This window comes from Tenrec ecaudatus, chromosome 1 (genome assembly GCF_050624435.1).
Source record: "Tenrec ecaudatus isolate mTenEca1 chromosome 1, mTenEca1.hap1, whole genome shotgun sequence".
NCBI classification, from domain to species: Eukaryota; Metazoa; Chordata; class Mammalia; order Afrosoricida; family Tenrecidae; genus Tenrec; species Tenrec ecaudatus.
Window position 1 is genome coordinate 118,512,611 of NC_134530.1, and position 27,315 is coordinate 118,539,925.

The 27,315-nt window shown below is 40.0% G+C and overlaps 1 protein-coding gene across 2 annotated transcripts in view; it reads left to right on the forward strand.

Annotated features, from left to right (window-relative positions):
* The window catches only part of HS2ST1 (heparan sulfate 2-O-sulfotransferase 1), a 176,764-nt gene extending 149,660 nt beyond the window's left edge, over positions 1-27,104 (forward strand). The window contains exons 4-7 of one of the 2 annotated variants that reach the window (XM_075558019.1): positions 8,895-9,033; positions 21,225-21,322; positions 23,645-23,802; positions 25,351-27,104. In XM_075558019.1, the coding sequence (XP_075414134.1) occupies positions 8,895-9,033; positions 21,225-21,322; positions 23,645-23,802; positions 25,351-25,580 (625 nt within the window). In that variant the 3' untranslated portion in view covers positions 25,581-27,104. The remainder of the gene's footprint in view (positions 1-8,894; positions 9,034-21,224; positions 21,323-23,644; positions 23,803-25,350) is intronic. The other variant, XM_075558026.1, reaches the window with a different exon arrangement.
* Positions 27,105-27,315: the final 211 nt, after the last annotated feature.

Sequence of the window (27,315 nt, forward strand, 5' to 3'; positions counted from 1 at the left end):
TTAAAATGGATTAATCAAACCTTTTAGGTTGATCTTTTCCATTTCTGTTTTTCTGATAATTGGTCAGTTAATCATTATCAATTAATTAAATCTTTGAGGCAGCTTTTTAATTATCTCCCATGTATAGTATTCTGTTTTTATTCTTGGCAGTGTTCTACAATAATATCTCACTTATCCAAAAAATAAACAAACCAAACTCATAGCCATCAAGTCAATTCATACGCATAGCGACCCCAGAGCACTGGTCTTTCTAAAGCACCACTTTCCCACAGACTACTCAGGAAGCTACAGTGACTTCGCCTTGTCTTTCACATCAGATCTTTGCCTCTCTGCCTAACTCTCAAGGCCCTCTGTAATCTGCTTATCACCTTCAACTAGAAAGTCTTATCTCTAAAAACCGTCCAGCCTAGTCGCTCCTGTTAAGAGTACTTTACAAGCAGAGGGCTTGCTCACTTTTGTTGTTATTGTTGTGTAATTACTTACAGTTGTTATTTTCAATACCAGTATCATTATTTGGATGGTTGACATGCTAAGCAATGATCATAGAATTTTAAAAATGTCATTTAATCCTCATGATGATTCTGTTACATCAATAAAATCACGTATATTTCTGGTGAAGAAAATGATATTCAAAGAAGTAAATATTTTGTCCTAGATCATACCATCATTAAATGATAGGATTAAAGTTTGGTTCCGGTCTGATTCTACAATCTACATGTGCTGACAATTACTACTACCTCTGGATGTATATTGACCTTACTTCCAAAATGAGATTCTCTTTGGGTGACAGCAATGCGCTTCTCAAATACATGGACTCCAAAACATGTAATGTTGCTCGCATGAGTGAAAAACCTCCTGAAGAGCTTTAACTGGAACACACACTATTTGGTTGAATCGTGTGAAATTGCTGACATTCAACTATTTTGACCTTTAAAAAACAGTTAATATGGTCCAACCTAATCCGAATATTGTCTGACTAAAAGTAGTGACAGAGAAGTAAAGTCTAACATGTGTTTCCTGCGTTACTGAAGTCATGGTCACACTTATTTCGGAAACAAGAAATTTAACCAGTGAGGCAATTTTTTTCCCCTTATGTACTGTATGTCATGTACTCTACTGAGCACTGAGGAGATAGTAGTGAGTCAGACAAATGCTATAGTACCTGTGTTAAGGGAATGGCTGAGCAGAGAAGATGGACTTAAGCAAACGATTGCAAAATATCACTAGCACAAACAAAAAATGTACTTAAGAAGAGAGAAGAACCCGAACTGCTTAAGGAGCTGAGCAATGCCACTTAGACTGAAACAGGGACACGGACTGCTGAAATGAGCGTGAACAAGGAACTAGGAACCTGATTCAGGCAGTGTCTTTAAAGGAATTTAAAGTAGAAGAGCCACTGCGTAGATTTGTGTTTGGTTAATATTCTAACTGCAATGTAGAGGATAGATTGGAGAAGAGCAACCATCAATGCAGGTCCTGGGGGGTGGGGCGGGCATTAGAAAGGTTTTTCAATAGCCCAGGCAAGATATGATACAGGGCTTCTGTAGGTTTGGAACAATGCACGTAGATCAAAGTAGATAGAATTAAAAGAGGTTTAGAAAGTGAAGCAACTAGGGGACTAAATAGAGGGGCCAGAGAAAGAAATTAAGGATGACTCTGAATTTCTTGCTAGATGGTAATGCCATTTACTAAGGCAAGCAGAAATAGAAGAGTAAGTTTGTCAGGGGGAAAAAACTCAACTCCCATCAAGTCAATGGTGGTTCATAACACTACTGTTAAGAATTGTACTCTTAACAAATTTTTAAGCTTAGAAGAAATATATAAATTTCTAGAAATGTACTACTTACCTAAACCTAAACTCAGACAGATAATTAGAACATATTTATAACCAAAGAAGAAACTAGCCAGATCATTTAAAACTTGCAAAAACAACATATAAGCCCTGTCCAAGATAACATCACTGTGAATTTCCCAAACTTCATAGAAGAGCTAACACCAGTTCTACATAATTCTAAATTATACAAAGGATTGAATGCTCCTAAATTGATATTATGAAGTATATTTATTCTCAATACCAAAACCAGGCAAAACATCACTAAAAAGAAAATTATAGATTAATATCCCTCATGAACTTGGTGCAAACTTTCTCCACAAAAGCATAATAAATAGACTCTAACAACATTTCTTTTTAAAAAAAAAGCATCATGGCCCAGTAAGATTCATACTAGACATGCAAGACTGATTTGACACGAGAAAAACCGATGTAATAACAAATATAAATAAAACAAAGGACAAGAACCACATGAACATATCCATTGATGCTGAAGAAGGCATTTGACAAAATCCAACATCCATTTCTGATAATAAAACACCCAGTAAAAGGAAAATTCCTCCACCTAATTAAGGGCACATGTACAAAAGAGCAGCCAATGGAAACTGACAGAGATAACCCTTGCCACAATGTTATGCTGGAAGTCTTAGTGTTCAAGGGAAGAAAGGGAAATAAAACCCACTGGCAAAGAAGAAATTAAACTACTTCTATTTTTAGATTCAAAACTCATGAAGAAAATTACTAAAACTAATTTTAAAAATTAAGCAAAGTGGAAGGGTATAAGATTAACATACAAAAATCAGTCAGAATCCTTTACAATAAATTCTGAATAGAATATCAGGAATCCTTTACAAAGAATTCTGAATAGAATATCAGGAAAGCAATGCCAGTTAAGTTAGACATCTAAAAGATGAAATGAAATACTTTTAAATAAAACTAAGTCAGGTGTAAAAGATCTATAAAAATAAAAATACTCGGGAGGGAAGTGGGGGTGTAGAAAGGGGGAACCGATCACAAGGATCTACATTTAACCTCTTCTCTGGGGGACAGGCAACAGAAAAGTGGGTGAAGGGAGACGCCGGGCAGTGTAAGATGAGATAAAATAATAATTTATAAATTATTAAGGGTTCATGAGGGTGAGGAGAACAGGGAGGGAGGGGGAGGGAAAAAAAGAAAATTAGCTGATTCCAGAAACCCAAGCGGAAAGCGAACTTTGAGAATGATGAGGGCAATGAATGTACAGATGTGCTTTACACAATTGATGTATGCATGGATTGTGATAAGAGTTGTATGAGCCCCAATAAAATTATTTATTAAAAAAAAAGAAAAATACTGTGCAAAAAATAGGAAATGCTACTATTAGAAACTGAGACTTCAGAAACGGAAGAGTGCTCATGGATAGCAAGACTGAACAATGTGAATATGTTGATACCACCCAAAACAATGTGCAGATATAATGCAGTCCCAGCTCCAGATTCAATCATTATTTTTTCAAATACTGGAAAACTATTACTTTTATATAGAAAGGAGTGAAATAGCCCCCAGATAAGCAAAGCAGTGCTAACGAAGGAAGAAAGTGGGGTGTTTCACACCTGTTCTCAAATCCTACTACACAGCAACTGTCGTCAGGCACTGGTACAATAACAGACACAGATCAGTAGGAAAAAACTGAGATCCCAGAAGTAAGTTCATACAGTTGGAGAGAGAATTTCTAGCAAATGATGTTAGCCTTTAAGGAAATGAGTCACTGGACCTAGAGGCTCAGGACCGTAATCTCAGGGAACGCTAAAGTCAGTTGTGATAAGAGAGCCCACAAAGACAGTGTTTTATTTCCTACATTGGGTGTAGCAATTGGTGTCTCAGTTTTCAGCCAAACAATCCACAACACTCTATTGGCAACAGTGACACTGGGGAGGTATGCACTCCTTAGAATATAACCATTTTAAGGTCAAAAGGGCAGCATGTCCTCATACAGAATTCGGAAGCATTCGGAAAGGAGGAGGAAGGGAATTGGGAAGAGATGATGTTATATTTGGGGGATTGCCATCAATAATAGAAACCAAAAGATGTGTGCATTTTTAAATGGGAAACATTTACTCTAAATTTTCATCCAGTCGTCAAGAAGTTTTCTTTAAAAGAAGAGAAGAAATGCCCAGGGAAAATATCCCTGCCTCTTTCATCTTTTATTTGAGGAGGAAGTATGCTGATTAGAGCGGCCTTGTTGATAACTGGGAATAGTGACGTAGACGCACGCAAAGCCGTTGGCATCTCAATGATGTTATCTGTGGTAAACTGCCTCTGAAACTCATGATCCAGGACCTCTTTGTGCATGAAAATAACGGCCTTATTTTAAAACCGGGTGTGCATTTATGGTAAATCTGAATATCCATTTGGCAGAAAAATGAAAGAGTACCCATATGTCACACCAGCTACAGAAATGAACTCATGTCAATAGGGTTTTCCTTGTCTCGTTTTTCCGAAGTAGATCGTCAGGCTTTTCTCCTTGTCTCCTTGTCTCAGCGTGGAAGCACCGCTGAAACCTGTTCGGCATGATAGCAACATGTAAGCAAGCATCCGTGACTTAAGGTAGTGGCTGCCATGGAAGGACATTGTCCAGGAATCAAACCCAGATCTTTCTCATTGAAGGCAAGAATTCTACCAAACTACACCTGTGTGCTATTTAGGAACTTTCTATCAGTTAGTTTTCAAAACTCAGAGGTTGAGAAAATCAGGTTATTCGGCTTCCCTTTTCTCTTTAATCTTGCTTCACTACACTTTCACTTAAGAATTCAATGCAAAAACATTTATAAAATGTCTGCTGTGTAAGGCATTGCTGGCAATAGGCAGGGAGTAAGTAGGAAAAAGTTAAATAGATTATTTAAGCTAGGTGGGTTTTTTCCCCCCTAACTTTTTATGGTGAACTGGGTGGAGGTTTACAGAGCAGATCATCAGTTTTCCATTCAATTCACCCACGTTTTATTTCATCTCAAGTCAGCAAAAGCTGCCCTTTTGATACTACAGGTTTTATTAGTTTAATATGTGTGTACCTCCCTTTGTTAGTCCGGGTAGACTAGATATCCAAATTCATGGACACTGATATGTGTATTAAAAAGTGGGTTATATACATTAGAAATTGAATATTGAGAAAACATCCCAGCCCAGTCCAGATCAAGTCCATAGTCCAGTATTAGCCCATATGTCCAATACCAATATATAAAGCCCTCTTCAGACTCACAAAACACGTGCAATGGTGCTGAATGCAGAAAGATCACAGGCCGGTGGGTGCAAATTCTTGTGGATCCAGTGGCAGTGGACGCATCTCAGTGCTGGTTCCTCCAGTTCCCAGGACACGGGGTCTATCAGCATAGTGCCATGTGTCTTATCAGTAGGGTACCTCTCATATCTCACACCCCCAAAGAGGAAATAGAGGAGTTCCCAGAATTCTCAGGAGAAGGCATGTCCACACAGAGGGCTCATTGGCTATGACCCAATTGACAGACTAGACTCGACGCCTTCACTCTTAATCCCAAGTCCCAAATTGATGTCAGATTGTGTAACTACCACACTCCCTAGTGTTACTGATACCCTTGTACCATGCTGTATGTTTGGCTGAAAATTGAGCCATGGGTGTGAGTTCATTTCTAGACTGAAAGGGTCAATAGCCTTGGGTGGGGTGGGGGATGGGGTCACCAGTCTGAGCAGTAAGCCTGGTCCTTTTAGGATTTTGAGTTTTATTCCACACTTATCTTCCAATCCATCCATGTCCTTATAATGTGATCTCTTTCAGAGCAGTTGGCAGTTGCAGCCAAGCCCCTCTAATTCTTTGGGCTCAGAGTCCTGAAGACTTGTGTTGATGGGACCCAATTACGCATTGGGCTGATTGTTCCCATGTCTTTAGGGTTTTCAATACTCCTCTTTCCTCCAGACAGGGGGAGCTCAATAGTTGCACATTAGGTGGCTGCTCACAACATTCCACTTGCTGCTCACCAAAGTAAGATGTAGAACATTGTTATTACAGACTGACACACAATTGACCTTGGCGTCTCCTGAGACTTAAGGCCCTGTGCCCCCAGACTCTTGAGGTCTGGGTTATATCTAAACAAGTGTTCATAGGTTGCCCCTGCTGCAGTGCTCCACCATGTTCATGGCTATATTTGCACCATGTACAAATGTCCTCTGTCAAACCTGGACATGTATTTATATTTGTGTGTGCCCCCACTGCCCTTCCTACACCATGCATCTACTCCTAGGCCAGCTGTACCGGGCTGTATGTGTAACAGCACTGAGCTCTGTTGTCCCTAACTCTTGCCCCCTCCTGGGGTCTTCCCCTGCCTCTGTCTATCATTAGTGTCTCTTGAAAAAGATCTTGGTAGGCAAGGAAGTTTAAGTTATAAGCTGTCAGCTAAGTTGAAGCCTTCAGTGGACCCGTGTGCATTTCATCCCTTTCACTCTGACTTACTCAGTTATAAAACTTGCGCTTAAATGTATCATTTCTCATTGTAATCCTCAATTTAATAATAATTATTAGTATTTTTCTAAACTTCGAAAGATGGTGCTACTGAGTAGCCAATGATGCATAAAAGCAGTATAATGTCCTCTGCTTTCTTCAAGTAGTTGTTTATGCTACTGTTGTGGAGAAAAGTCATAGAGGAGCAACGGGTGGCAGACCGAGTTCAGGGTGATGTTGGTTCATAAGGACAGCGCGTGCCTGCAGGGGAAGTCGGGACAGCAGATAGCACAGGATGTACAGGCTTCCTAGACTTCACAGGGTTAGGGGACAATCGTCCCTCTACACTTGATTTCAGAGCAGCAACCACTGGCCTTTAAAAGTGAATTATCATAGTGTGCCTTGACTTCAGCCCTCCCGTGTCCTTCCTGTGCCAAGTGAAAAGCAATGCTTTTAATGGTCTACAAGGCCTACTCTGTCCTCCTTGCATTACACTCCGCACTCTGCAACTCTCCCGCTCCGATTCTGATGCGGACAGATGGATTTCCTAGCATTTCCTCAAACAGCCTCACACTTAGTCTTTCAGGGCCTTCAATCTTAGAAATCTTGTCTTCCTAGAAAATTGTGCCAGATATCTGGATGGCCCCCTCCCTCATCAAAAGTACCTTTAAGACCTTCCTGAAATTTCGTTTCTGATTATACCCTCCACCATCTCCTTTGGCACTTATTTTCCTTTCCACTGCATTATTTTTCCCCTTAGCACTTTGCCCTGCTTATTTATTTATTTGATTGTCTGTCTCTCCCCAAGTAGAATGTGAGCTCCATAAGGACTGAGCATTGCTTCTCTCTTACGCACTGCTGTGAAGAAAGCCAGGAAAGTTACACTGAGGACTTTGTGTCCATCGTAATCACGTACCTCCTTCCTCGAGGGTGAACAAGAACTGTGCTATAGGACCTGCACTGGGAAACCTTAGCCCATCCACCCTGCAGTCTCCATCTTGCCCCTCAGCCTTTTGTTGCTGCCGTTGTTCCTAAAACGTTTAAAAGCACGTGATGTACGACATTCCAGCAAGTCAAACCGCCGCGCAGTGAACTCTAACTGGAAGGGCACAGAATTCTTTGGGGAAGGGTTAGAGAGATGGAAGCGCTGCTTCAGAGATGCCTCGACTTGGATGTCTAGAAACAATTGCTTCACCTACTGATACTTCTGTTTAATAAAGACTCCTATGATTTTTGCAGTAGTAATTTTTTTACTCATCCTAATCTATGGGAGCAGGTGGAAAAGAAGAACCTATATTATAATAGGTTGTTTCTTGTTTGGGGAGATGGTGATGCAGAAGATATAAGGTGATGCAGAAGATATACAGCTTGAATAACCTAGCTTGATGCCAACATAAACTGTCATTATGCAGGCTCTGGCAAGAAGTGTGATCTGTGAAGTGCTGTTATTAGGAATATCAGCTGAAAATTGGTATAAAAAGTACCGTATACACTCATGTACAAGTCAAGTTTTTCAGCACATTTTTAATGCAGTTTTTGTGGTAAAATTAGGTGCCTCGGCTGATAGGTTGGCTTATGTTCGAGTATATATGGTACATTGAAAGGGAGAGGCTGGGAGACATGAGGATATTGGAACAAGGAGACTGTTACATTTCTGGGGTCTGCAAGGTGTGTGTGCTAAAGTAGAAGGTTCCTTCAACTCTTGATCCTGTTTCCTAATACATGGCACCCCACCAAGCAGTGTTCCATCATTCTGTTGCACATAGGATTACGAAGACACCTGACAACAGACAACATAATGCTGAGAATTTAGCATTTTTTCACTTCTGTCTTGTCTTCAAAATGAGTCACAAGAGAAATCAAATCAAATGGCCGCACTTGTGTTATTCTACCACTGACTCATAGTGACCCCATAGGACATGTAGAACTGCCTCTGTGGGCTTCCCAGACTGTAACTCTGATGGGAATAGAAAGCCCCACCTTTCTCCTACAAAGCAGCTGGTGGTTTTCAACTGCTGACCTTGAGATTAACAGCCCAGCGGGTAACCACCAGGGCTCCATAAATTATCCCAGACTTTATTTATAATCCTTACCTGATTCAGTGAAATATAAACTCGATAAATCATTGCCATATATTTAATGTGTATTTATTTCTCTTTTTGTATCACTAGATGATCTATTATGGCATAGAATAAAGTAAATTTTTGTGATTTTATTATGAAATGATAAACCTTCTTTAGTATGTACCTACTAACTCAAGGGTTGCTATGAGTCAGAATCCCTTGACAGCCATGGTTTAGTTTGTTTTTCGAGAGACACTTGTCTACTTGAACATGAAATTGAAGGAATACATAGTATTGAAATATTTTACATAATTCTTAACAATACGTTTGTCATCTTTTACTTTTTCTCTATCTTCAACTGTAACTTAAAAAGTCATATATCTTGTTCACTTTATTGTGATATAAATAGTACAAAAAAAACATTTACTGATGTCCACATACTCTGTTTCATTTGAATTAATTCAGTGCCTCAAATGCTTATGTTTAATTTCAGATCACCCCTAAATAGAATGAAAATGTTTATTTTACTTTTAAAAAATGTTCTCTATTTCAGATTTGGTGTGAAGAAGAAGCCAATTTACATTAATGTTATCAGGGATCCTATTGAAAGACTAGTGTCTTACTATTACTTTCTGAGATTTGGAGATGATTATAGACCAGGGTTACGGAGACGAAAGCAAGGAGATAAGAAGGTAATGTCTTAGTTTTAAGATAATTGTTTTGAAATGCAGTGTACGGCATACTTTTCTGTTATTGACTATACATATCTTATTGTTACCATTGAGTATTGCTTGCTGATTGTGGCAGTTTTGAAAACAGAATGGTATAAAGAACAGTAACAGAAACAGACAAACCAAAAACCCACTTTAGTAGCTGATATCTTGAAGCACACAAACTTTTTTGTTAGAGCTTCTTTGGCTTAATCGTGTAGAAAGTACAGTTTCCCGTGCAAGCTATTTCCTGTTAGCATCTTGCACTCAAAAAGCACACTTGTACAATGGATGAACCAATATTGATGTGTTATTACTAACTGCTGGTACCTTAAGGTCATTCCTTCCTTTGTACAGTTTGGGCAAATGTGTAATGTTTTGCAAACATGATTATAGTGTCATACAGAATTGCTGCACTTCTTTAAAACTGTCCCATGCAAACCACTATCATTTTCGTATACGTATGGTCTTATAAAAATATTTTCTTTTCAAGGCCGAATATTTGTTTTCACAATTTTCTAACCGGGCCCCTGTAATCAATACGATGTATTTGTGTGCTTTGTGATTCTCTTAGTTTTCAAGACGACAGTTTACACTGGTATGTGATCATCAATTTGGGGACCCGATTGTGGCAATTATTTTTAGCAAGAAGGGAATAATGGCTCAACAAAGTTGTTCTTTATTCAGATTTAGATTGTCTTCCATTTCAGTGTATCTTCCAGAGCATCACCAGTTATTTTTCCAAGAAACCAAATTGATTTGTCACTCTTCTCCTGGAACACCTCTACTGAACCTCATTGTTCACAGGATTGCTAAAAGCAGGGGACATGCCACTGACAGGCTCTCAGGCTTCCCTCTCTTGCCTCACCCGGGTGCCCCGCCCTCAGCCACATGAAATCTCACTCTTTTCCAAACTTATTCTTGCTTCAGACTTTTCCACACACATGCTTTCCTCTATATTCAGAATGGGGTTTCTTCTCCTTGGAAAACACTGCATTCACTTTAAAGATCAGCTCAAGTGTTGCCTCTACCTTAGTCTCTCTTCTGAGGTTCACAGGCAGACTTAGTCATTTTCCTTTCAAGGTTCCCAAAGCACTCTATTAAAAATTTCCCTTTTCTAATAATCCGTTTTTAATAATTGAATCATCTGTTTATATTTATCTTCTCCACTGATTGTGGATTTCCTGAAATAGACTCTGTCTCATTTATCATTATGTTACTTCAATATTCAACACAGTGCCTGCTTCATGTACAAGTGCTTAACAAGTGATTGAGAGCTTGAATTCTCTTTTTAACCAAAAGTGTTAAACAGTAGTGATGCTAGTTACTTGGTATATTGTGATACGGTTCAACAACCATTTTTTAAAATACTTTTATTGGGGGGCTCTTACATCTCTTACCACAATCATGCATTCCTCCAATGTGTCAAGCACATTGGCACATATGTCGCCATCATCGTTTTCAAAGCATTCTCTTCCCACTTGGAGTTCTGTGATCAGCTCCCCATTTCTTCCTCCTCCTTCCCCAGCCCTCCCTCATGAACCCATGATAAATTATAGATGATTTTTTTCCATATCTTATGCCATGCACGTTACCCCTCACCCACTTTTCTCTTATTTGTCCCTGTGGGAGGGGGTTCTATATTGATCCTTGTGATTGATTTACCCTTTCTCCCCACACCCTCCTCTAATTCTCCTGGTATTTCTACTCTCCTTGTTTTCCCCGAGGGGGTTATCTATCCTGAATTCCCTGTGTTTCGGGCTCTTATCTGTAGCAGTATAAAATATAATCTTATATATAGCAGTATAAAATATAATCTTATTTGTAAGGTAGAATTGAGGTCATGATAGTAGGGAGGAATGAAGCATTAAAGAACTAGAGGAAAGTTGCGTGTTTCATTGGTGCTATACTGCACCCTGACTGACTCATCTCTTCCCTATGACCCCTCGGTGAGGGGATATCCAGTTGTCTACAGATGAGCATTGGGTCTCCACTCCACCTTCCCCACCCACTCCCTATTCCCCTTGAGTATGGTTTTGTTCTGGGTATTAGGTGCCTGATACCTGATCCCATCAACACTGCATGATCACACAGGCTGGTGTGCCTCTTCCATGTGGGTGTTGTTGCTTCTCAGCTAGATGGATGCTTGTTTATTTTCAATCCTTTAAGATCTCAGACACTATATCTTTTGATAGTCGGGCACCATCAGCTTTCTTTACCACATTTGCACCCCTTTTGTCTTCAGTGATCATATTGGGAAGATGAGCATCACAGATTGCTGGATTGTTAGAACAAAGTGTCCTTGAGTTAAAGGTATATAATGTCCATCTGTAAACTTAATTCTTAACATATAGATATGAGTACATAGTTATATATATATATATATATATATATATGCCTATATTTAGACCTCTATAAATGCCTTTGCCTCCTGGTTCTTTCCTCTGTTTTGTTTTACTTCTTGTTCCATCATGTTCGGCCTTCATTGGGGTTGAGTAATTCCTCGCTGCTACATTGCCCTTGATTGAGCCCCACTAGGCATCCTACAACCTTCTCTCCATTGATTTTAGTTCACTTGTTGTTCCCTTGTCCCGGGGTTGCCCCCCCACACACACACCTTTCTTTTCTCTCACCTCCCCTTCTCCTGTATTCCCCAGGAACCATTGGTCCCGTTCTTTTCATCTCTGAATTATTTATCTCGCCTATCTTACCTAGATAGATATTCAGATACATTAATAAGCGCAAAAAAACAGGCAAAGCCAAACAAAATAACAAAGGAAGTCAAACCAATAAAACAATAACAACTAAAAAAAACCAAAAACAAAATAACAAGAAAATGAAAGCTACTGACAAAAATGGAAAAGCCTATAAATAGTTCAAGGTCTGTTTATTGGCCTTTAGGAGTGTTTTCCTGTCAAGTCTGATGGGGAGCCACACTCCGTCTCCAAAGTCTGTTTTTGGCATTCCCCGGGGATTTCTTCAGTCTGCTCCCCCTACTGCTGCATGCCCTCAGTGCCTCGCCCCAGCGTGATGGGGCCAGACCGTGCACTATTCCCACACTGTGTCTCCAGTGTTGTCCTCCAAATCATCATGGTTCAGGGAGGAGCACCGTGTCCTGTGACACGGTCGGCCCTGTGGCCCTCCCTGTTCGTTGTCTGCTCCCAGCAGGAATATCGTCCTTGGGGCTTGGGGGTCAGGATGTTCTTCCCTCCCTCTCCACCCCTTTGCGTTTCTCCCGTGTGCTCTAATCCAGTGCACCCCTCTCCCCAAGCTGTATCCCCAGTGCTGTCCTCTGAAGTGCACTCTTCTGTAGGGAGGGGGTATCCACATAGTTGGGAGTGGGGCCCTCAGACCTCTCTATTGGTTTTCCCTGGTACATGCCCGTATATTGTATTCATGTCTTGACACATCGGGTTGAAGCCTCAACCAACTTTTTTTTTTTTTAAAGTTAAATGTGTCTCACGTGAAGGGGGAAATTTTTTTTGGCTTTGCTTTTATATATTTTGGGGGAAATGCTGTGTTGTTGGTTTTTTTCTACTTTTCCTCAAAGTTTTGGATAGAAGGTACCCAATGATCTAAAGACAGAATAACTGACCTGAACATTATTTTCAATGTCTACCCCTGAGGGGTCGCCATGGAGTCAGAGTGAACTCAGTTGCTTGGTTTGGTTGTTTGTTTTCACCTCTTAGCAATATTTACTCTCTGATATGTACAGTTCTGTTTCAATGAACATTGTTCAAAATTTCATAAAATCAATAGATACACACTTTTGTGACCTAGTGCTTTAGAATGTAACCCTTTTTCCCTCCCTAAATTCACATCAACTCACTACTATTATTTTCTTTTACTGCAGCCTTATCATTTACACTAGCTTCTATTCAGCAAATGTTAATCTCTCTCTCCTCTCACCAAAGGGAATGGCAAGAAAATGTTTGTGGTCATGTACGCCCTTCATCCACCAATTGTTCTAGTCAGCCCTAATGAGCATGGCTTTGTGTTTGCTCTTCTGTTTTGGGGGTAATAGAGAATGAGAGAACTTAATAACTAATCATATAATTAATAATTGGCATAGCCAGCTGGCATTAAGTCACTTCAGACTCGGCAGCTCCATATGTGTCAGGATAGAATTATGCTTCATAGATCACCCAACCTTTATTCTGAGGCAGCTCTTGGTGGACTCAAACCATCAGCCTCCGAGAGAGCAACAGTAGAGTTCTTGGCCTTTCACCCAGCTACTCCACAACAATAGCTCCTAACCAGTGTGTGCTTATCAAGTCCAAGTGCCCATTCCACTTCTTCACGTGTTAGACCACAGATCAATTCTCTGAGGTGGTTCCAGTTAACTATTCCCAGTTTACAGATAGGAAAGTGAAGTTTCTAACCTTTCTCAGTGCTGAACATCTACTAAATGAGCGAGCTAGAATTCAAACGGAAACATTCTTAATTCTAGTTCATATTCCTAACCTCTATATCCTTTAAAGGAAGGGGTGGAGCACAGCATGCTACTGGACAATTTTATGTGAGATGTGTTTTGAAATTGTGTGTATTAATACTCATGGGAAAAAACTGAGCAAATAGTTTAGCATAATCTCCCTGTAATACTTAAAAAGTTATGCTGGGGATTTAAAAACCATTCTTCATCTGCCTTCTCATAAGGCTTGGGACTTTTCTTTTAATGCCATTGTAAAATATATAGCGGCTCACCTGCTTGTTTCGATTCAGTGTCAGTAGCATCACCAACATTGCCTTTACGCACATGAGGACAGGACCATCTGTTGAAGCTTCATTAACGAGAAAAGTGAGGGTTGGGGAGCTTATCTTGTTATATATATGTGTAATACACAGAATAGACCGTCTTTTAGTTTGGGAAACATTGATGATTGCCTATTTTAATAATTTGGTTTTCATAATGCAAATGTTAGCAGCATCCTAGCATCTAATGAGTTTAATGATGCAACACATGCTCTCTTACAAAAAAAACCTCTTAGATACTTTAATTGGCCAGCATTAAACTCCTATCTGTAAAGTTGATAAGATTGCATGACACGGAACATTTCTGAAAATTGCTAGGTATTTGAGGATAATAGGGATCAAAAGGTGGCCATGATGATGTTGGAAATACACTTAGTCTTAAAAAAATCTAGATAGCTTCATTTCCATAAAATTGTATATTATTTGCACCTCAAGTGATACCTTGAAGCATATTAGACAATATTCAATTCAACACTCATCACAGTAAACTGCAGTACTATGGTAAACTGACCTGCTTTGGGGTTTCACTGTCACACAATAATTTCAGACAGGTACACCTATGCAAACTTGAGTTGATCTTAAAAGGAACAAAAGATTTGTTTAATTTGGGAATTTCAAGTACTTTATTTTTCACATACTAGAATTGTAGTCTTAATTTAGTTGCTGGCCCCATTTCTTGGAAAATGGAGGTATTAAACAATTAAAAGGTTAGCTCAAGAACTATTTATAGATCAAAGCTATATAGTCAAAAACTCTTAAAAACTACTGAGGATCTCCAAGAGCTTTGACTTATGTGTGTTATATCAACTGATATTTACTAATATTGGTAAGTTTATCAGTTTACTATTAAATTTCTTCAGTGTTTATTTCAAAAGAGCAATAACAAAGCCATTTTTTAGTAAATATTTTAGTGGGGACTCTTGCATCTATCACAATCCATATATTCATCCGTGTATGAAGCACATTTACACGTATGCTGCCATCATCCTTTTCAAAGCATTTTCTTTCTACTTGAGCCCTTGATATCCCTCATTTTCACCTCCCTCCCTAGCCCCCTTCCCCACGAACCCTTGATAAGTTATAGATTATTATTTTCATATCTTACATCGTTCTCTGTCACCCTTCATCCGCTTTTCCATTGTTCATCCCCCTGTGAGGGGGTTATATGTTGATCCTGTGATCGAATCTGCCCCCCTACCCCCCAACTTCCCCTAGTTTCCTGGTATCTCTGTTCTCATTGTTGGCCCTGATGGGTTTATCTATCCTAGATTCCCTGTGTTGCAGGCACTTATCTGTAGCAGTGTACATATTCTGGTCTAATCTTATTTGTAAGGTAGAATTGAGGTCAAGATAGTGGGGGAAAGCATCTTTAAAGAACTAGAGGAAAGTTGTGTGTTTTATCGGTGCTACACTGCACCCTGATTGGCTCATCTCTTTCTTGTGACCCTTCTGTGTGGGGATGACCAATTGTTTACAGATGTATTTGGGTATCCACTCCACCATCCCTATCCCCCACCCACTTTACATTGGGTATGATTTTGTTCTGGGTCTTAGATGCCGGATACCTCATCCCATTGACACCTCATGATCACACAGGCTGGTGTGCTTCTTCCATGTGGGCTTTGTTGCTTTTCAGCTAGATGGCTTCTTGTTTATCTTGAAGCTTTTAAGACCCCAGATGCTGTACCTATTGATAGCCAGGCTCCATCAGCTTTCTTCACCACATTTGCATCAGCACCCATTTGCTTATGCACCCAGTTTCTCTTCAGCGATCGCATCAGGAAGGTGAGCATCACAGAATGCCAGATTGTTAGAACAAAGTGTTCTTGTGTTGAGGAAGTACTTGTGTAAGGACCCAATGTCCATCTGCAACCTTAATTCTTAACATATAGATATAAGTACATAGATCTATGCCCCTCTTGTTATATAGAAATATATTTACATATGTACATGCCTGTATTTACACCTCCATAAATGTCCTTTGCCTCCTGGTTCTTTCCTCTGTTTTCTTTTACTTCTTGTCCCATCATGTTTGGCCTTCATTCGGGTTGAGTAATTCCTCGTTGCTACATTGCCCTTGATTGAGCCCCACTAGGCATCCTACAACCTTCTCTCCATTGATTTTAGTTCACTTGTTGTTCCCTTGCCCCGGGGTTGCCCCCCCCCCACCACCACACACACCTTTCTTTTCTCTCACCTCCCCTTCTCCTGTATTCCCCAGGAACCATTGGTCCCGTTCTTTTCATCTCTGAATTATTTATCTCGCCTATCTTATCTAGATAGATATTCAGATATATCAATAAGTGCAAAAACCAGGCAACGCCAAACAAAACAACAAAGGAAGTCAAAACCAATAAAACAATAACAGCTAAGAAAACCAAAAACAAAACAAGGAAACAAAAGCTACTGACAAAAATGGAAAAGCCTGTAAAAAGTTCCAGGTCTGCTTTTTGGCCTTCAGGAGTGTTTTCCAGTCGAGTCTGATGGGTGCCGCACTCTGTCTCCAGAGTCTATTTTTGTATTTCCTGGGGATTTCATCACTTTGCTTCCCTTGCTGCTCTGTTGCATGCCCTTAGTGTGTTTCGCCCCAGTGTGATGGGGTCAGATTGGGCATAATTCCCGCACTGTGTCTCCAATAAGGGTTATATGATGATCCGTTAAAAATGTAGACGTTGAGTTTAAAAATACAGTAAAGGGAATATTCTTAATTATTTTCACACAGACTTTTTAGACGTTTTCCAGATCGAGAGCTCTCTAAAGTGTGACTGTCTGTGGAACATTTACACTTGGTCATCCGTCGTGCACATCAGATGCATTGTTCTCAATCAGGACGTACCCTGGCCTCCTGCCCTCCAGCCTTCTTTCTTTCTCAGTGTTCTCTGTTACAGTCAAAGTTCCCGCTCTCCATGTAATCGTACTCCCATCAGCCTTGACTCTCTCTCGAGTTTTCTGATTGGACCATAGGTGGTTCTTTTCCTTTGAAGGAGACCAGGAGGAAGAATCAAGTTATAATGGAGATGAGGGGGATGACATGAGTTCAAACTGGACATGACATAGAGTCAAGTACATGTCGATGGAGGTAACCAGTAGAAATTGTGTTTGTACCTCAAGGAATAAATATAAACTAAGTTATACGTTTGGGAGTCGTTAGCTTTACCTGGGAGTTGAAACCTTGAGGCTAATTGGAGAACAGAGTGTGAAGAGAGTACTCAATAAAAAAGAAGGTAAACAGGGCTGCTCTGGGCAGCGCCGTCATTTAAGAAATAGGCAGAGAAAGGGGAACATGCCAAGGACATTAAGGTCAGAGGATCTAGCGGCAGGCCTGGGGAGTCCTTGAAAAGTGTGGGAAGCGAGTTTAATGAAATGAGGACTGAAAGGTGCCCTTTAAGTTTGTCAACGGGGAGGTCATTAGTGACTTCAAGGAAAGGCTTTTAAGTGGAATCCAAAGGATTGGGGAGTGACTGGAATATGAGGAAGCAGACTTAGAGGAAAGACTGTACTCTTGAGGCAGAAGATTGGCTTTGAAAGAAACATAAATCTTAAAGGAATATTTATTTAAGATGGCAGCCACTTAGACATATTCATATACCTGAGCAGAGAGAATCAAGAAACTAGAAGAAAATTTGATTAAACTAATCATTAAAATGGACTAAAGAATACTTGATATTTCGTGTTTTTTAAATATCATTTGTGCCTAATTCACAAAGAATTGTTCTTTCTATGCATAGATGGGTTTTAGGTGAAAAGCTGGACCTATAAAGTGAGGTGTGCCTGTTTACATAACCTGGAAGAAGTTGAGAACACAGTATAGGATTGTTTCACAAAGAAATTTTACTGCCTCTGTCTTCATCTCCACTGGCAGGATGCCTTTATTATGCATTTATATATCCCCAAAAGTTCACATCTTCTAGTAACCATTTTCAAATTGTCAACAGTTTGTATAGCACTAGGCTGTGGGCTACGTAGGACCTGTGTGAGCCCTTACCCCAAGAAATTTTCCCAGTAGATGGGGGCCCTGCTGGTACATTCTTTGAAAAAGTACAGGAAGCCAGTTATACAGGTAAATGAACATGCATGCATACACATGTCCATACTCTTAAGAGCGGTCACAAGGCAACATGTGCCTAATTTAATTATTTTAAAAAGATGGATGACCTTAGCCCAGAGTAGTCATTGGAGGGACTGGCTTCCTGTCACTAGATTGGCAGAGTGAGGGAAACTTCAGAGGAAAATGTCAGCAAACATGCAGAGTCGAAGATACACACACACGGCAGGCTTGAGAAACTACACATCAGACCCGTCAGATCAAGGTGGAAGTTAGAGGTCAGATCGTGAAACATTCTTGAAAGCTAGGATAGAGACTGCTTTGTTTCTTCGTTTTTTAAGGAAGTCATTGAAAATTTCTGAATAAGGGTTTGTTAAAAGTGGCTCTTTAGATGACTGTGTTGTTAATGTAGGAATCAAGAAAACTGTGCGGCAGGGTTGTATCCTGTCACCACACTTGTTCAATCTGTATGCTCATCAGAAGCTGGATTACATGAAGAAAAATGCACCATCAGGATTAAAAGAAGACTTATTAACAACTTGTGATATGCAGGTGATACAACCTTGCATGCTGAAAATGGGGGAAGCTTGAAACGCTGGCTGATGCAGATCAAAGACTGCAGCCTTCTGTGGATTACAACTCAAGATAGAGAAAAGCAAAATCCTCACAACTGGACTAATAGGTAGCGTGGTAAACAGAGGAAAGATCACAGTTGTCAGGGGTTTCATCTTGCTTGGGTCTATCCAGAGATCAGATGATACATTGCCCTAGGTAAATCTGCAGCACCAGATACCTTTGTAGTGTTGAAAAGCTGTGGTGTTACTTTGAGGATTAAGGTGCGCCTAGGTCAAGCCATAGAATTCCCAGTCACCTCATATGTATGTGAAAGTGGACATTGAATAAAGAAGACCAAAGAAGAATGAATGCATTTGAATTAAGATGCTATCAAAGAATATTGAACGAAAAGACAAATCTGCCTTCGAAGAAGTACAGCCAGAACGCTCCTTAGAAACAAGGATGATGAGACTTGGTCTCACGTACTTTGGACATGTTGTCAGGAGAACAGTCCCAGGAAAAGGACATCATGCTTGGTGATGGAGAAGGGCAACAAAAAGAGGAAGAATCTGGACAAGGTGGATTGACACAGTGGCGACAACAAGCAGTTGTAAGGATGGCAGGACCAGACTGCCTTGTTCTCTTGTACATGGTCACCATGAGTCTGTACCGACTCGACGGCACGAAGCAACGACTGCGGATGCAAATAACCTGTTAATAGATTTTTTTGTAAACCACGTACCGTCTTGCACATTAGTTTCCTATGTGTGCTGTGCCTTTTATGTCAGCATGTTATTTCCAGAGAGAAATACAATGATTGATTTAGTAACTGCACAGGGCAGATGAAATGAAGAAGGGACGGAGCCCAGCTAGGAAACGATTATGTGATTCAGAGCATGACAGACATGGTGAGAGCCTGAAGGAAGTAAGATTGAAAAAGAAAAGGTGAATTGGAAAGACATTACCGAAGGATGTGAGGTGAGGGAAAGAATATTCAAGACACATTCTGACAGAGGCTGATTTACAAGGAACTAGATAATCCCATTGCCAGAAATTCTAATTTAGGGGGTTACAATGTAAATGAAAATCCAAGTAGGTATTATTAGGATATTGATAAGAAGTGATAGATCTGGCTGTACAGATTTGAAAATCTCTTGTCTGGAAATTATAAATTAAGCCAAAGTCACATGATTAAGTAGATTGGGGAAGATAATAGGCAAAGAGAAGATAACCTGAGGTGATTTTCCATTTTTGGTGGATGAGCCAACAAAAGAAGATAACCTTATACTCGTGTATAAGCCAGGTTTTACAGCACAATTTTTATGCAGTTTTTGTGGTAAAGTTAGGTGCCTCGGCTGATATTCCGGACAGCTTATACACAAGTACATACGGTAAGTGACATTCGGAAAGGTACAGAGCATCAATAAACAATACCAAAAAGACTGTTCAAAGAAATGGAAATTAATATATTAGTGGCAGGAAGACTAAGAGAGTTTGAAATAGGCAAGAGTGGCCTATAGTGGCCAAATGCTACGGAAGCCAAACATTGTACTTGACTGTTGGGGAGGAGAGGAAGAAGAGACATGGGCACAGCCATTATTGAGAGCCTGCGCTTTGTTCCTCAAGTAAGGGAGGTCCTCATTTTGCACTTACAGAAACCAAGACAAAATACAAGGTTTCTAGGTTTAGGATTAACACCTATATTATGACTTTCTTCCCTGAATGATGAGGGTGGTCATCCGTAAGAGAAAACAGTGATTAAGTTGTGGGTTGCAGTTTGCGGTTCCCCTTTAATGTTGCCAGACAGAATAAAGAGAATCCTTCCAGCAGAGGCCAGCCCATAGCCAGAGTGAAGGATTGTTTGGGCCTATTCTCGTAGAATTGTAGACAAAAGGGCCTTCTTAGTTACTGTAATTTCAGAGGTCGGAGAAATGTGCACAGGGAAGCCGAACCACAAACCCACTGCCATCGAGGTGATTCAGGTCATAGCAACCCTGTAAGGCAGCCAAACCTGCTCTTAAGGTTTCATTGACAATAAGCCTTTGCAGGAACAGAAAGCCTATCTTCTCCCACAAAAAGGCTGATGGGTTTAAAGACTTATTTAAGACTGGGTCAGGACGAGTTCTAGAAATTCAGCACCTTGACTTAGAACTGGTGCACGTACCTCCTCCTGTACTCCTTCTTTACACAGAAACAGGTGGTGTATATAGATGTATCTATTGCACCAGGCAAAGAAAGCCCCACGGTTTGCTCTTTGATCTCTCCCTGTTATATCATCTCAAATAGGTTATGCCTGCAATCAAAATACCTGTGCCCATATTGACTCAGTGGCTGTGAGTTTTTCTAAGCTGTTGAGTCTCTTTTCCTTCTAGCTAATTGATTCAGATACATTGGAGAGGAGGGCATGCAAGACATAAGTATCTAAGGTCGTTTTTGCTTTCTACAATAATTTTTTGTTTTAACAAATGAGAGAGAAGACAGTGGTTACTTCACAAAAAGTGCCTTTTTATTTAATTTCTTTTGATAAGGGGATGAAATAAATGAACAGACAAGCTTAGTTTTTCCCCAAAGATAAATTATTTTCCGGTGTATTTTTCTTCATATAGTAAAAGAATTCTTACAAAACCAAGCTGAGAGAAAAATCCATTTTTATCATTCTTCAGTATATCTCAAGTGTGATACACTATCTCTACCTATCACTTTCACGTGGCTACCCCCACCCCTCTTCCACCCATATCATTAATAGCTTAGCCACATGAAGGTGTTGGGTAGGTAGGACCTGGATGAGTGGCTCACCTGTGCTGCTTTGTCTTTCTTGCAGACCTTCGATGAATGTGTAGCTGAGGGCGGCTCAGATTGTGCTCCCGAGAAGCTCTGGCTTCAAATCCCGTTCTTCTGTGGCCATAGCTCAGAATGCTGGTACGGAGATACCGTTTGCTTAACTTGTTCATCTGGTTCATTTCCTCTGTCGTCAGTACTTAACAAATGCGACTCTCTTAAAAACAACGGTAATCAGTTGTCATCTAGTCTCCTCTGACGGACGGGGACCTTCTGTGTTAATAGAAGGAAACATTGGTTGCTCCTGTGCTGTACGCAAATCAGCGAAGGATCAAATTAAAAATGACGTATATAATGTAATATGAAAATGTAAGTAATGCCTAGTTTTGTGGTTACCTTTCGATGTCGTCCGGAGAGACCTGGAGAAGGCTATCATGAATGGTAAGGTAGAGGGGCAGAAGAACAGAGGAAGGCCCTTGACTATTGTGATTTGCACAGCGGCTGCAACAGTGGGCTTCAACAGTAGGAGCAATTGCGAGGATGGTGCAGGACCAGGGGGTGCTCCTTCCAGAACCGACTCAATGGCACCTTCAACAAGAAAGGATTGGTCAGATATGGTAGCATTGCACTGTTTGCTCAGAATCAGGGGTCCTCAAACTTTTTAAACAGGGCCAGTTCACTGTCCCTCAGATCCATTGGAGGGTCAAACTATAGTTAAAAAAAAAACTGTGAACAAATTACTCTGCACACTGTACATATCTTATTTTGAAGTGAAAAAAACAGACGGGGCAAAAACACCCGGCGGGCCACGTGTGGCCTGCGGGCCGTAGTTTTAGAGGATGCTCGGCTTAGATGCTGGATTTTGAATTTTTTGTTTAGCTGGTTGGTTGCCCTCTTCATTAGAGGGCAAGGATCATTTTATAAACTTAAACTTCCACTTTTTTTTTCTGAAGCGTACTGTTTTAGCCATTCATATTAAGAACAGGCTTAGTGAGTAAATTATTTACCTGGTTTCACTTTTAAACTGATTTGACTTTGAAGGAAGCCAAGGTTATGTTTTTGGTTCAGTCAGCTAATAATGTGAGGTGGAAAATAAAGATATTTTATCTTTAATAAAATATTTATTTCCTCAGAATATGCTGAGTGTTTAGTTTTTGAAAATAATGGTACATATTTATTCTAGGCAATCAGCTTAATAGGAAAGAGCTGTTAAAAAAAGAGAGAACACATTCAAAGTTAGTATCGTCCTTAAAACCATAATCAGAAATGCACGGAATGTCCTCGGTTCATTATTTGAGCTGTATTATTGAATTACTGTGAACTAAAGGCTTTATTAAATAGATTGTATCAAAGCATCGTAATAGCATTAGAAGAATTGAAAGCATAGAAGACTGTCTTCATAGTTTTAGACTATTTCCTTACAACAGAGAGTTACAAGCTACAGCCCAGGGGCCAAATGTGGCCCGTTGTTTGTTTTTATAAATGAAGTCCTATGTGGGACACATCCACATCCATTTGTTTACTTATTGTTGCTTATGGTTGTGTTCATGTAACAACAACAGGGTTGAGAAGTTGTGATCAAGAACATGAGACCCAAGAGCCTAAAAGACACACTTTGGCCCTTCACAGAAAAAAGATGGCCAGTCCCTGCTTTAGAGTAATAAAGTTATTCTTCATTTGACATTATTTTAATTTAACTTCTGCAGTACTTTTCATAGATGACTCATGGGGCTGGAAGGGACTTTATAAATCAGCAAATTCATCCTGCCCCCACACTCCTATCCCTGTGTTTTAACAGCCAAGAGAACTGACAGAGGTCAAGACACCAGCTCCAGACCACACTACTGCTAGGGGGGCAGAGATAGAATTAGGACCAGGGAGTGTTAGCGCCAAAGAGAACCCAGAAGTACAGTTTGTCAAGGGCCACGATTGTCCCAGTAACCATTGGCTCACAAGGTTTTGTTTAGCTTTTTCATTATGGGAGGCAGTGTGTGTGTGTGTGTGTGTGCACGCGTGCGTGCACGCGTGCGCCCCTATTTTCTAATCTTCAGAAACATTGGGGGCGGAGAGCCAAGCTCACAAAAAGCCAGAGCTCGCAAATTAAGTTAAGCACTAAACTCAAATTGCTTAGACCTTACTAGAGAGCTCTTAAAATGAGCAGAGCTTAGTTTGGAGTCATTTTTAAAAATTAAACCACCCTCAAAATAAACTGTTCATATTAAATAGGAGTCTCCTAGTAAAGTCTTATTTAACTGTGCATAGCTAAGCAGAAACTGGAGCTAGTGGCAAGGAAATAAAAAACAGATGTGTCCCCCCCACCACCAAATTATGTTGTTAAAAGGGCATTCGACTTTGGATGCACAAATGTTTATCTGTGTTCTATATAATATATGTGATGTCAGAGGAGTCAAATGCTTAGCAGATCTCCCAATCAGGCTCTCGGTTCATTTTCCTTGGTTTTAGGAACGTGGGAAGCAGGTGGGCTATGGATCAAGCCAAGTATAACCTAGTGAACGAGTACTTTCTGGTGGGAGTGACTGAAGAGCTTGAAGATTTCATCATGTTACTAGAGGCTGCTTTGCCCCGCTTCTTCCGGGGTGCTACAGAACTCTATCGAACAGGTATGTCAGTAGCGGGTTTCTTTTTAAAGTTTTCCTTAACTATTTCTTGTTTACAATTTGGGAAATACTTGTGAATTAGGGTTCCTTCAGAGTAAGAAATAGCTCCATAAAACATATATTGTCTGTTTGTGCTTGCCGCTTTCCGTATAAAACAGTCCCGGATACAGAAATGTTTATTTAATATTTATAGTGTGAGGGAATTTGCGTTAGGTGAGAACTAGGGGACGTTATACAAATTGTAGAAAGATACAAGCAATAGAACCAACCTTCTACATGTGTCATAGTCAGTGGCAAACATTAAGATTACATTCTACTCTTACACCTGCCTAATGTGTACAAGGAGTACTTGTAGTGTCGTGAGATGAGTCTTGAGCTGCTAACCATGGGTTAGTTGCTCAAACCCTCCAGCCACTACTTAAGAGAAAGATGAGGCTTTCAGTTCCCACAAAGAGAAGCCATCTCTGAAACCATGAGGCAGAATTGACTCTAGGGCAGTGGATTCAATGCCATTAGAGTAGGAGTGGACTGAGTCTCACCAAGTATCATCGGCATGTACTAGTTCTGTTAGATTATGTTGTTAGGTGCCATTGAAGTGGTTCCAACTCAAGGCAACCCTACGCTGGCTTCACACTTACTGTTGTTGGAGCCTGTTGTTCGGAGTCCCTGTGCCAGTCCATCCTGCTGAAGGTCTTTCTTGTTCTCAATGACTCTCCTAAGCATGATGTGCTTCAGGGACTGTTCTCTCTTGATAGCATATCCAAATGACATGAGATTCAGTCCTGCCATCCTTACTTTTAAGGAGCATTTAGACTGTCCTTCAAGATAGATTTGTTCTTTCTTCAGGCGCTCCATGGTATATTTAATGTCTTTCGCCAGCACCATAATTCAAAGACATCAATTCTTCTGTCTTCCTTATTCATTGCCCAGCTTTGAAATGCATATGGATAACTGAAAATACCATGGCTTGGGTCTGGTGCACCTTTGTCCACAAAATGACATCATTGCATTTTTCATTATAGCACTTCTAAATATATGCTTCAGCAACTTCAGCATTATGAGATGATAACTGAAAGTAACTGGGCTTGGCCAGTTCATTCTGTGTTTTGTTGTGTTCGCTGGTTTTTGCTATTCTTGGGTTAGATGCAATAATAGGAACCTCTTTCTGTGCCTTGACTTCCAACATAAAATTATGGAGAATATAGATTATGAGATATTAGTGTTAAATTTGAAGTAGGTATTTTATCATATTTTAAAATAAATGAGCAAGTGAGCACCAAGGAAAATACTGTGTGAGGTGGCTTCACTGTATGGTGACTCTTTTCTTTACTATTTCACGTCTCAGTAAGTTTTCAAGAGGGTGAGGATGAACATAAAGGAATAAATTAAGCTGCAGAACTCCTGTTTACTTGAAATATATGCTATTTCTGAAAAACAAGTTACATTCAGTATGTTGTGTTAGCTTAAATCACCTCTTCAAATAAAGAGTTATGGAATGTTTGTGTGTTCTCCAAGAATTAATTACCTTTTCTCTTTTTTCTCCTTTGTAAGTAGGAAAGAAATCTCATCTTAGGAAAACTACAGAGAAGAAACTGCCCACTAAACAAACCATTGCCAAACTGCAGCAGTCTGACATTTGGAAAATGGAGAATGAGTTCTATGAATTTGCACTCGAGCAGTTTCAGTTTATCAGAGCCCATGCCGTTCGAGAAAAAGATGGAGACCTCTACATCCTCACACAAAATTTTTTCTATGAAAAGATTTACCCTAAATCGAACTAAGTACACAGTGTGACTATTGGATTCGGAAACGAAAAGTGTTTTACTGTAGTTCTAAGCTCCACAATCTGGAGTTTAAGTGTAAAGCAAATTGTATTGACCCAAGTTATGAGTAGACGGTGATATCAAGGAACTGGACGCTGGCTGATATTGTCAGTGTTTTAAGAAGTTTCAGTTTCAGGGTTTATCTTATGTTTGTTTGTGTATATTTTCTTGTTAAATTTTGGTGAGAGTTAGACAACCTCCTACAGGGGGAAAAAACCTACACTTCACCTAAAATATGAACGTAAAGCAGATCTAATCAAGAGGCAAAACACAGTTTCAGAAAAGTTTCTGATACTCTTTTTGATGGAGCATTTTTTTCAGTGAACCGCAAATGAATCCCTTTGCTACTTCACCTTCACCTGGAGGTTTGGGCTACGCACCTTGACTGGATAGTGTTAATAACTGGCTGGCAATGTGTGCTTTGTTTTTGTGAATCCTGTGCTATGAGATTTATTGACTGCTCAGTCTGTTAGCTAAGAAATGGTTCTGCTGTAGTTGGGTTTGTCGATATTTATGTAGGTTGTTTTAATTTTTTTAAATAACGAGTAGTGTTAAAAACTAATTTGAAACCGTTACTAATACTGTAAAAAGATAGTCAAAGCAGTATTTTTATTCTTGTCTCCCCATTGTCCAAGATTGGGAAGCCACCGCAAAGAATGTTGGCATTGCCGGGGTTGGAGTTTAGACTCCCACACAGTGATGTCAGGAAAGGAGTTTTTAGTATTTCTTTCTCCATGGATAATTTGTAATAGCTGTAAACCGAAATATCAGTAATTCCATATTATGACTCCGTTAGTGAGCTGTGGTATGGGTAGGATTTTCCTACGTCTTCTGTACTTTTATCTTGTAGAATATTTTTACTAAGGTGCTTTATAATGTGTTTTAAAGCATTGCATTTACAGAAAAAAAAAGAAAATGCTGTATATATTGCATATTTTATGTATTTGGACCAAAAGGTTACAAGTAATTAGGGGAAAGTGGTCTTGCACCAATTTTATTATGTCTAGTAAAACCATGAGAGCTACTGTCCTGTCTTCTCATTTAACTCTACTGTTAGACATTACCGACATGTTCCTCAGTACCTTTCACTTTGGATACCCAGTACATTGGTCACAACTGGAAGTAGTAGTTATAATGAAAATGAGTCAGAAAACGTGATTTCTAATTCTTGTGCCACTTACCAGCCATGTGACCTGGGGCAAGTCACTTGAGCTCGCCTTGATTTCCTCATCATGACGAGGGGACAATATTACCTGCTGTACCTACCTCACAGGGGTGTTGTGGGAGTCAACGAGATGGCGTGTGAAAGCACTTTGGAAACTGTAAGGCGCTCTCTAGAATGTATTGTCGAAACATCCCTAACCAACAGGTTCATACCTATTTTATTTTATCACAAGAAGGGAACGTCCACTTAAAAGCTGGTTTTAAAAAAAAGTTAATCTTGGCATAAATACGTGCTGAATAAATATTTGCTCAATGTTTTTTCTTTTGTTGCAGTAGCTACTGAAATAGGGAACACCTGTGAACTCTGACTGCTTCTGTGCAGCTGCTGAGCTCTGAGGGTCCCTGTTTGAAATAGACTTCATTGGCTGACCGGGAGCAGAAGCAGGGGAGCTTGGCTTTCCCACACTGAAGGATCTTTCTGTTTTCATTTCACATAACCTTTCAGAGACAGTAGCTATCTTGTAGCTAT